Below are 12,408 nucleotides of genomic sequence, written 5' to 3'. Positions count from 1 at the left end.
TTTTTAGTAGAGATGGGGTTTCACTGTGGTCTCGATCTCCTGACCTCGTGATCCGCCCACCTCGGCCTCCCAAAGTGCTGGGATTACAAGCGTGAGCCACCGCGCCCGGCCTATCTTTTTAAAAATTACCCATCATCTTTCCTCTTGTGAAGTTAGATAAAATGGACAGAGTTATTAGTTACATTCCCCTATTTTATTATTTTTATTAGTTTTATATATTATCATTTATTATATTATTTAGTATTAGTATTATTTATTAGTTTTATTGCTGGAAGAGACCCTCTGTCTACTATAGATTGATTTTTTCCCCTCTCTGCCACATTATTCCAATCAGGAGAGAGAAATAAAACAACTTTCTGACCTAGATTTTCAGTTACTGCTTCATTTCTTGGCTCCCGTATAGCAATCTCCTAGGGAAAAAACATTGTCTATATTTGCTGTCTCCAGTGCCTCTCCTAGCATTCTTTCTTGAGATAATCCCAGTCACATTTGGATTCCTACTGCTCTCCTGATATTGCTCATGTCAAGGTCAACTGTGATTGTCATGTTTCTGCACCCAGTGGTTGATTCTGTTGATTCTGTCTGCAGCTCACAGGACTTACTTGCAGTATACAACATTGTTGATCCTGCCCTTCTCTGGGAAATATTTTCTTTTTTTGGCTGACTTTTAGTATACCTCATCTTCCTGGTTTTTCTCTTACCTCATTAATTGTTCCTTCTCAGTCTAGTTTTCTGATTTGGCTTCATCACCTTGGCCTCAGAATGTCGGTATTGCCCAAAGCCCATTCCTTAGCCCTCTTCTCTATCCTTATGCAATCTCTTGACACTCTCATCCAGACTCAGGGTTTTAAATATCCTCAATTATATGTCTATCTCTTATCCAGACTGCATCCTTGAACTCTAGATTCATACACAGAGCAGCCTATTCAATACTGCCACTTGCATGTTAATGGATATTTCAAACTTAACCACATCTAAAATGAAGCTTCTAATTTTTTCCCAAAACTTGTACAACGTACAGCCCTCTCAATCACAGCTAATAAAAATCCCATTCTTCTACTTGCAGTTGTCTACGATTCCTCATCTCTTCTTATATCCAACATTCTTAACTTTAACATGTGCGTATATATGTGTGTTTGTGTGTGTCTGTGTATACAAAAGTGTACATATGTACATATATACACTAAAGTGTACATATGTGCAATAAAGTATATTAGTACTTATTAGTAAATATAGCATTCATTTAAGTACTAGTATTAAGTATTGATATAAGTACTAATCTTGGTATTATTTGTAAAAAAAATATATATCCAGAATTTGACCACTTCATAGTGTCTCTATCTTTGACACCTTGATCCAAACCACCATTATCTTCTGCCTAGACTGTGCAATCACCTTTTCCTTAGTGGCCTTGCATTCATTCTTGCCCTGCTACAGTCTGTCTGAACACAGCAGCTAGAGTAATCTTATTAAACCCCCAGGTTATTCTTCTACCTGAAACTCTCCAATTTATCATTTCTCTCAGAGTTAAAGCTAAGGTCTTTACGATGGCTTGCAAGGCTCTAAATGATCTACCACCCAATCCCTCTTAGTAACTCTCTGATCTCACCTTCTCCTTGTCTTGTTCTCTCTCACTCCATCCCAGGCACGCTGTCTTCCCTGCTGATCCTCACACAAGCTAGGCATTCCCCCCCCTTCCCCAGAGCTTTCACCTGGCTATTTCCTATGCCGGAAATTCTTTTCTCCATCTTCCCTCTCCTTTGAATTTTTGCTTAAATGTCATGTTATCAGTGGGCTCTACTTAAATGTTATCCCAGATTTTCTCATCCCTATTATCCTGCTTTGTTTTTTTTCTATAAAAAGTATTACTTCCCAACATACTAAATAATTTACTTTTTTGTTATGTTGATGTTACAGCTTTCCCACTAGAATGTAAGATAGAGGTTTTGTTTTGTTTTGTTTTCTTTTGTTTTGTTTTGTTTTTGTGAGACAAAGTCTCGCTCTGTCACCCAGGCTGGAGTGCAGTGGCACGATCTTGGCTCACTGTAACCTCGGCCTCCTGGTTCAAGTGATTGTTCTGCCTCAGCCTCCTGAGTAGCTGGTATTACAGGCTCATGCCTCCACGCCCAGCTAATTTTTGTATGTTTAGTAGAGACAGGATTTCACTATGTTGGTCAGGCTGGTCTTGAACTCCTGACCTCGTGATCCACATGCCTTGGCCTCCCAAAGTGCTGGGATTACAGGCGTGAGTCACCGCGCCAGGCCAAGATGGAGGTTTTATCTGTTTCATTTATTTTCGTATCCCCAGAACCTAGAACTACACCTATAACATTGTAGGCATTCAATAAATATTTGTTGAATGAATGAGTGAATGAATGAATGAATGAAGAGCATGGGGTTTACTCCTATGAATAAACTTCCTTGGTTTACCAAGTCAACATCTAGTCTTTACATATGGGACCAACAAGGTCAAATACAAAATAACATCCAAAGCATCGAATTTAATAAAAATAGAGAGTAGGAATGTAGTAAATAGTTTCTAAACATATGGCTGGAATGATTATAAATATTTTTCAATGTTGATTCAGCACTTTACAGAAAAACAGAGGGTTTGGCTTTTATAGCCCTTTAATTTGCTCAGGGAGAAAGAGAAAAAGCATGAACATCTTTGTTGATGGAGAGATAGCCTCCTCACCAACTGGGAATGATAGATTTCTTTCATCATAAAAGTATCTGTTTTGCATGGTGCCTCACATAGAGTAAATGCCCAATAAAGAGTTATTGACTCACTGAATGAATGAATGAGTGCTGTATATTTCCCATTACAGTGAGTATTAAAGTATTTTAAAAAGTAATCAGGAAATAAGAAATCAGACAGTGTACCACCAGGAATTTTGAATAAAATTCTGTCCATTGCTTTTTGAAATAGACTTTTAAGTGGAATTTGTGACTGAGAGGGTCCTCTTGACAACTGAGAGATATGCCTTCTAGATAGAGTGGACTGGAAATAGTTGGGATCACTACCCACGGAGGCCAAAGGAAGCTTGGGAACATACAATTTCTGCAGGGCCCAACTTCAAAAGCTGGCATGTGGTATATAATCAGCTGGTGCATAATCAGAAGTGTGTACAAATTTAGTCCAGAATTGCAGGCTTGGAAATAAGAGATTTTAATACTTGCCCCAGTGAGTGAATCTGGTCAGGTTATCTCATGGCAATTTTCTCATCATAACCTAGGGATGATGATACTTGTTCTATAGATACTTTTTGTGTTATGTTTAGGATAAGCAGGGGATTGTGTGTGTGTGTGTGTGTGTGTGTGTGTGTGAACATGCACTGAACGGAGCAAAGAGCTATAATGCAAGGTAATAGTGATTAGTTGGGTGTTTTTTAAACTAATCCTTAAAGTGGCTGCACAATGGTTTCCTAATAGTAAAACAATGAGCAAACATGCATTCACTTCTTTTCCAATGCAGTTTGACAACACTGGAACATTTCAGGTGATTCCGGTTCCTCCAAATGGGGAAAATCAAACATTAGAGAGACTTCGGCGCTGTACACTTTGCTATGGTAAGACCAATGAAGAGAATTGACTGTGCTGAAGAGCTTAAATGCCTTCTAGATGAGTTATTGAATGTGATTTTATCCAGAGATTTCTATTTTTAATCATAGGTTCTATTTTCAGTTTTCTAGTTTTTCAATACCATGTGTCATGGTTTCAATCTCTGGAATGTTTGGAGTTTCCATAGAATGTGAACATTGGTTTAGAAAATTATCCCAACCAATGTAGCATTTCTTGGGGACAATTGGGTAGTTTGTATCAGAAGTCTCTAAAATATCAAAAATATTTTCTAAATGAGCTTGGACATGACTTGTACACTGCAGGTATATGTGCTACCTACATCTGCTTTCAACGAAGCCCTTCCCTTATTGTCTGCTAGTGCCCGGAGAAGTACTGGGACATTGAAAATTTCTCATTAATTTAAATTATGTGAGATAAAAGAGATATTGATCAAATTATAATTCTTGGTAATTAGTCACTGAGTCACTTGAAGATCTCAAACAAGTGTCTTGTTGGGTCAGTGTTGAACCAATGATGTGTCTCTCTGTGTGTTTTCAGATAAATGTTTTCCAAATGCTTGCATTCAAGAGGCTTTCTTACCTGAAGATTCACACATGGATGTAGCCTTCCTCATAGACAATTCTCGGAATATAGCAAAGGATGAGTTTAAGGCTGTGAAAGCCTTGGTGAGCTCAGTGATTGACAACTTCAACATTGCTTCAGACCCTTTAATCTCAGACTGTGGTGATAGGATTGCCTTGTTGAGCTATTCTCCTTGGGAAAGTTCCAGGAGAAAGATGGGTACAGTAAAAACAGAGTTTGATTTCATCACTTATAACAACCAACTCCTAATGAAGAATCACATCCAGACTTCCTTCCAACAGCTAAATGGAGAAGCCACAATTGGTCGTGCCCTACTGTGGATCACTGAAAATCTCTTTCCAAAAACACCCTATCTAAGAAAACACAAGGTCATCTTTGTGGTCTCAGCTGGAGAAAATTATGAGAGAAAAGAATTTGTAAAAACGATGGCTTTGAGGGCTAAGTGTCAAGGCTACGTCATATTTGTGATTTCTCTGGGCTCTACACATAAGGATGACCTGGAGGAGTTAGCCAGCTACCCACTTGATCAACACCTGATACAGCTTGGGAGAGTGCATAAACCAGATCTGAATTATATTGTGAAGTTCTTAAAGCCATTTTTATACTCAGTCAGGCGTAAGTTATTATTTCATTGTTTTTCTTTGTTTTAATAAGCTAGTGTTTGTTAATATTATAGTATTGATAACCTATTTTTGTCTATAGCTAATCTAAACATAATTTATGAATTAGATGGTGAGATGGGGCAGGAACGGATCATTTGCTGGTTATACCCTGTTTATATCCTGGTCACAAAAGGTCGAGGCCCGAGGCCTTTTTTTATGCTACTTTGTCTCTTAGCCAAACTCTCAGCACTAGAAAGCCACAGAGTGGCTAGAGGTCTTATGAATCACATTTGCTCAAGAAGTTCTAGCAGCAGTTAGGTGATTTCAGAAGAACATTCAAGTAAAAGTTTTACTTGCTATACCTGTTTTATTTCCAACTTTGGCAAACCCTGGAGACCTGTGTGAGGATGTGAAGCTAGCAAAGTCCTGGGCACACACATAACCTAGGAATCTTGTTAAAATGCAGGATGTTCTTACTGAGGATGTCTAGGGTGAAGCCTGAGATTCTACACTTCTAACAGGTACTGCAGTAATGTCAATGCTGCTGGTTCGTGGATCACACTTTGAATAGCATGGCTCTAGGCCAGTGCACTACAAAGGGTTGCTCATTGGATGAGTGCCAGGCTACAGATTGATGTGTGAAGAAATAAACACACAAATTGAGATTAAACATCTGGAAACTTTTAAGGCAATTTGACATTGATTGCTGCAGCGTACAGTTGCATGATCAGTGGACTCTGTCTCATTGAACAGGATGTAGACCAAAAGTATAGTCTGCAAAGAACTAGAAATAAGAATACCTTGTCCTCTATCACAGATGGTTTGGGAAAATGCTCTTCTAGAGTAATTGTTCTCAATATGGCACAATTTGCCCCAGGGGACATTTGGAAATGTCTGGAGGCATTATTTGGCAGTCACAACTTGGGGATGCTACTAGTATCAAGTAAATAGAGGTCAGGGATATTGCTAAACATCCTACAATTCACAGGACAGACCCCCCACCACAACAAAGAATAATACATCCCCAAAAGTCAATAGCACTGAGGTTGAGAAACACTTCTCCATAATATCCCACAGAATCAGAGCTGAACCTTTTCTTTCTGGAAATCTGACAGGTTTAGAAGTAAACTTGGCTGGAATTAATTCCACCACCCTACAATCCCAGTTTCCTTGCTTTTCAAAGGATCTCCCCACAACACCACGGTGTTAATGTCCTGAGCATTCATTCTTCATTGCAAGGAGAGCTCCACCTTTCTCCTGTGATTCATATTCAATTAAAGAATGCAATAACTGCCCTCTTGGGAACACTGTTATTTCTTTAAATCTAAGATGCCCCCAATTGTATAATGTAGAGGAAAAAAATGTTTCCAATTAAATTTTGATACCAACTTTCCTATTAGAGCATTTTATTTTGTAGCAATTCAAAGAGTTCTTTTGGATGTGTAGTAAATATATCACTCCTGTGCATGCATAAAAAGAAAATCTATGTGAAATAGGCAGGTTAAGGCATTCCTAAAACAACTTCTTATTCAGAATTTGACTCTTGTGAGCTACTTCTTGGCTCAGAGTCATTGGTATCCATTTTTTTCTATGCAACATTGTTCTTTGTGCCATTAAGATCGATGATTATGCAACATTTTTAAAAGACTATAAAACAACTCAAAGCTGGTCATGCTGGGCTGTTAAGGGGCTTTGCAATCATGTAGAGGTAGCCTACCTTTGACTTTCACCTGGGAAGTGTTAAACACACCCAATTCACTGCCTTCCCACAACCACTTGGTTTGTAGGAGTGAAAAGACTGCTCTGCTGGTATTTACGGGAATGTTTTCAAACTGCTATCCCCAATTCTACAAGTTTTGGTGCTGGCATGTTTGCTGTTCCCACATGCACAGGCAATGACCACTGCATCACAATTCTTGCCCACCCAACAGTAAGTGTCAGATGCAATTAATCAGAAGATATATTTTCATTTTAAAGAAATAGAAAAAAGGAAAAAAAATGCTTATCTTAGAATTCAAAAATGGGATTATTATAAAACTACAGATGTTATCTGAGATATTTTCATAGATCCTTGGATCATTCAATGGCTGAGGGCCTCTAACTAAAATCTTTTATTTTCCAGAATGGGACAGGGTAACATACTTCTCAGTATCTCAAAATTTATAGAACAACATCAGGAAGGGGATAAATAGGCATATTATTTATACCAGTAAGGTAAAATCTTGTCTGTGATTCTTTTCCTCATAGGAATCAGTATTAGTGGGTGCAGAAGCACAGAAATGATATCAGTATCATGTAATGAAACATTACCTTGTCTCTGTTTGATCTGTTAGCATAAGTCTGGGTGAAAAACCTTTGATGAATCAGAATAGAGTATCTCTTAGATTATGTTACCCTGAGCATGTGAAAATCATGTGTCCCTGCATCACAACTAGCTCTTAGATGAACAATTTGAGGAGGTCTGTTTCCATGACTCTGGTAATCCTTTGGCTGCTAAAACACTCTGAAATCAAATTTTGAGTGCTATTTCTAACTGTTATTTTCTGTTTTTACCCCAGCCAAATTTTGCTGAAATATGTTAGTGACATTAATTGCTTCAAGAGGATTCCTGTTGGGATTCTCTTTACCTAGGAAACATCATTTCCAGTTTTAAAATTTAACTATAACTTTGTTCTCTCAATAGGGGGATTCAATCAGTACCCACCACCAATGCTTGAGGATGCCTGTAGACTCATCAATTTAGAAGGAGAGAATAATCAAAATGATGGTTTCCAGTAAGTTAGAAAGCTCTTATATTTACAAGTGACTGTTAATTGGCTGATGGGAGTATAACTGGTTAATCACACTTTATTAGGTTGAGGATGCTAACAAGGTCTCTGAAGTAGACATTTTATGTATTCCATTTTCCATAGCAGAAATTACATATCAAGTATGATTTCCAATTTGTTTTTATAACATCATAAGCTTTATTACAATTTTGCCTTTAAATTCATGGTTTCTTCAGAAATTCCTGTATTGAAATTTACCCCAGAATAGAACCCACAATTTATCCTCGATCCACCTCAACCTCACTTCTCATTTCTCCCAACCATGAGTTCTGGCCACACTGAACTCTTACCTGCCTTGTGTGAATTATTCCATTTCACACTGCCTGGGACTCTTGCTCCTTTCAGTGAAACCCTAGGCGTCTTTCATGACCCAGATTGAAGCCATTTTAGAGGCCCACCCTCAGGGGCGCATTCTCTTTCTCAGGGATGTTCCTTGCTGAGAAAAAGAATTCAGCGATATTTCTCCCATTTGCTTTTGAAAGAAGAGAAATATGGCTCTGTTCCGCCTGGCTCACCGGTGGTCAGAGTTTAAGGTTATCTCTCTTGTTCCCTGAACCTTGCTGTTATCTTGTTCTTTTTTCAAGGTGCCCAGATTTCATATTGTTCAAACACACATGCTCTACAATTTGTGCAGTTAACGCAATCATCACAGGGTCCTGAGGCGACATACATCCTCCTCAGCTTACGAGATGACAGGATTAAGAGATTAAAGTAAAGACAGGCCTAGGAAATCACAAGGGTATTGATTGGGGAAGTGATAAGTGTCCATGAAATCTTGACAATTTATGTTTAGAGACTTCAGTAAAGACAGGCACAAGAAATTATAAAAGTATTAATTTGGGGAACTAATAAATGTCCATGAAATCTTCACAATCCACGTTCTTCCACCATGGCTTCAGCTGGTCCCTCCGTTTTGGGTCCCTGACTTCCCACAACAGAAGCCAATGTTTACTCTCCATCAAAACCCATAGCTGTTTTTTATAGCGCTGCTGAGGCACTTATTACGGCCTACCCAAGGTCTTATGTTGCTGAAGTCTGAGGCTACATATGATTCATGTTTCATCCCCAAAAGTTAGCATAAAAGACTCCACAATGTAATTGCACATATAAATAATGTTCCTTGATATTATATCCTAAATAAAAATATAATGAATTAATCTGAATGAATCTTTGCCCTCAAACTGAGTGAAAGTGGCCTGTCTTGGTTGCTTTCTTCTTTTCTATGTGCTTCTTTGAGCTTAGATCCCTGACTATAGCCTGTGAAAGCCCAGGTTTAGGCCCGTAATCACCCCATCTTCTCAAATTGCAATTAAGCAAAGGAGCTGCTCAGTACAGATAAGGTCTCTTTGATATACCCAGGAGCAAAATGGAAAGGTGAGTTCTCCAGAATTCATGCAAGCATATGTTCCTCTAATGTCAGATTTCATTTATTTGGTAATTTTGCAGGGAAGCGCCTAGCAGCCAACACCTTCTGAAGGACAATGTGGCACTGATCTTATGTGAAGCGGTGTTTCCCAACCTTGAATAAATCATAAAGTCATTTACATGGAAAACCAATTCCTACAGGACAGCAGACAAAATATTATAATGTTATTTAAACATTTACAAACACAAATCTAGCTGTAAATATTATACACTTATAGTTCTTATGCAGCTGTTAAACCAAAACAAGTTAATACATAAAATCCAGACAAACTCTGTAAGACAAAAATTTTCAACACTAACTTAATCCAATGAATGATTCTTCTTTGTCAAAATGGAATTTTTAAAAACCAAAAAAAAAGGTAAATGTTGGTAAAATATATAAAATATGGTGCATGCTGCAGAAGAACATCTACATGCAGCTTGCCTACTCTGTTACATGATGACATGATTCCCCACCACATATATTCACCTGCACTACTGCAAAATTATTCACACAGTGTGCCATCACGCATGATATCACTTGATTTTCTCTTGGTGTGAATGTATTATTTACGTATTACATCTGACTTTTCTTTCTCTCCTCATTAACTCTCAACAGTTAAAATCATATTACTGGGTGCCAAACATCAGTATCAAATACAAATACAAACACGGACATTGAAATTACATAAAATTGCATAATCAAGAATAAACTTCTATTGAATATGTTTTGTAACATCATCCAAATAAAAACACAAAATTCTTAAATTATCACAGAGAACTCTTAAACTGCTATGATTATAAATGTAGACACTATTTTAAGAGGCACTGATATGGGTTATGTTTTATATAATTTTACTTTCTCACAGCAGTGCTTGGTAGATTAAGTATTTTCTGCATTTTCCATGGTGATTGGTATCAGTCTGAGATATAATATGATTGTTCCAAATGCTTGTGAGTTTCTTTTCACTTATCGAAAACTCTGCAAATGCTGGACATGGTGGCTCACACCTGTAATCTCAGCAGTTTGGGAGGCTGAGGAGGGAGGATCACTTGAGCCCAGGAATTCGAGACTAGCCTGGGCAACATAGCAAGAACCAATCTCTACACAAAATTAAAAATTAGCCCAGCATGGTGGCATGCATCTTTGGTCCCAGCTACTCAGGAGGCTGAGGTGGGAAGATTGCTAGAGCCCAGGAGGCTGAGGCTGCAGTGAGCTGTGATTGTACCGCTGCACTCCAGCCTGGGTGACCCTATCTCAAAAGAGCGAGACCCTGTCTCAAAAAAAAAAAGCAAACAATAAAACTCTGCACATACCAAACTTGGTTATTCCAAAGTAGTACTTAATAGGCTCTAGAAAGATGTGAGAAAAGGTAGAATAAGTAGAAAATCTCATCAGAGTTTTAAAAAATAATATGTATAATGAAATCTCAATGAATTATTTGATTGAAATGGATTTATATTTTCACCACCCAATTGGTTTTTTAAGGAGATAATTAAATAACTATGTTAAATGTTAAGGACGTTTTATTTGCCTCCTTCTCTAAAGTTATCTAGACTCACCTAAAGTTTTTTTTTTCTTCTAGATTTATTACTGAGCTACAAGAGGATTTTTCAGGAGAGAATGGCTTCATTGGCCAAGAATTAAATTCTGGGAGAGAATCGCCTTTTGTAAAGATAGAGGACAATGGAAGTGACTATTTGGTTTACCTTCCAAGCCAAATGTTTGAGCCACAAAAATTAATGATCAATTATGAAAAAGATCAAAAATCTGCGGAAATCACAAGTCTCACTTCTGGTAAGAAAATGAAAAGTCATGATGGAAATGTTTAAATAGCCAGGATCCTCATCTTTTAACACTAGTAGAAAATCAAATAAATTAAGGCTGGTATCTAAAGCAACTTTTTTTTAAGTTCATTATGGTAGATACAACTTCTACTTTTATTGAAATTGAAGAAGTGAATGCTGACAGGCACTGCTAGGGAGATCACTGATAGAACCTCTCAGAAATGTCCCTGATATTCTCACCAAGCTTAAGATTTCTCTAGCATCCACAGTTTAGAAGGTTAGTATGATGTAGAAGGAAGCAGTATAGTGAACATCAGAGCAAAGGAGGGATTACAATGACTTTTTTTGGTGCGGGCGGATCGAGTTTCATTCTTGTTGCTCAGGCTGGAGTGCAATGGCGTGGTCTTGGCTCACCGCAACCTCCGCCTCCCGGGTTCAAGCGATTCTCTTTAAAATGACTTTTAAAAGCTGGCCTGGCCAGTGTTCCAGAATTTGTGATAATATGAGAAAGTATGTTTTATTTTTGTGGTACCCAGAAACGATAGAACATAAACTCCCTTGATGCCTGCTGTATACATTTTAATGGCAAAGCAATAACTTTTGTAAAAATGTAATAATTTCAAACAAATCAGACACAAAGGAGTATGTCTATATTAAATGAGGTACCTCATTCTTCATGATGTGATTATTATGCATTGCATGCCTGTATCAAAACATATTATGTACTCCATAAATGTACACACCTACTCTATATCCATATACATTAAAAATGCATTTATTTTTAATTCCAAAGAGACTATTCAGCCATTCCACCTAGGCATCTGGAATCTTCTAAAATGCTTGTTTGGCAGAATGTCAGCATTTTAAGCATTGTTCTGAAAGTATCATATGGTAGTTAGAATATGTAAGTATAAGAGAAAAAGAGGCCAATTTTGTACTATAATATTCATTCTTAGTAGCTTCCCGGGATAAAATTTTTTTTCTTGGGTTTAACATTTACATCCCCACAATTGTTTCTGAAATATAAATATTTGAACCTTATCTTTTTTTAAGCACTTTATTATTATTATTATTATACTTTAAGTTTTAGGGTACATGTGCACAATGTGCAGGTTTGTTACATATGTATCCATGTGCCATGTTGGTGCGCTGCACCCATTAACTCATCATTTAGCATTAGGCGTATCTCCTAATGCTATCCCTCCCCCCTCCCCCCACCCCCCAACAGTCCCCAGAGTGTGATGTTCCCCTTCCTGTGTCCATGTGTTCTCATTTGAACCTTATCTTTAAAAGAGCTAAACTTACCTTTGTAGAAGCTACAATTAAGGATAAAAAAGATGATCATTAGTTGAAAAATAGGCATCTTAGCTCAAAAAAAGAAGTGATGCAGTAAAACTAGATATATGTAGTACCGTGGTATTAAGACATTCAAATGTGTATTTTTTTTTAGTTAAAACTTTTTTTATTTTCATGTAGACATAGCCTGAAGAAGAAAATTAAAGATTTGTACTTTTTAATGGATGTTAATTTTGCATGTTCATTTTAATGACATGCAAATTAGAGTAGCCTTCAAGGCACAATAATTTATTATGGTTTGTTTAAAAAGGGGAAAAAAGAGAAGA

At 37.4% G+C, this 12,408-nt stretch overlaps 1 protein-coding gene across 2 annotated transcripts in view; it reads left to right on the top strand.

Moving 5' to 3' along the window:
- Positions 1–12,408, top strand: part of COL6A5 (collagen type VI alpha 5 chain) — a 134,692-nt gene that overhangs the window by 92,303 nt on the left and 29,981 nt on the right. For both annotated transcript variants that reach the window (XM_003265397.2, XM_012508361.2), the window contains exons 34-37: positions 3,476–3,569; positions 4,120–4,779; positions 7,450–7,540; positions 10,585–10,796. In XM_003265397.2, coding sequence (XP_003265445.2) covers positions 3,476–3,569; positions 4,120–4,779; positions 7,450–7,540; positions 10,585–10,796 — 1,057 coding nt within the window. The remainder of the gene's footprint in view (positions 1–3,475; positions 3,570–4,119; positions 4,780–7,449; positions 7,541–10,584; positions 10,797–12,408) is intronic.

Source organism: Nomascus leucogenys, chromosome 8, assembly GCF_006542625.1.
Source record: "Nomascus leucogenys isolate Asia chromosome 8, Asia_NLE_v1, whole genome shotgun sequence".
NCBI lineage: Eukaryota > Metazoa > Chordata > Mammalia > Primates > Hylobatidae > Nomascus > Nomascus leucogenys.
The sequence above is the reverse complement of the archived record's forward strand: the minus strand, read 5'-3'. Positions and strand labels throughout refer to the sequence as shown.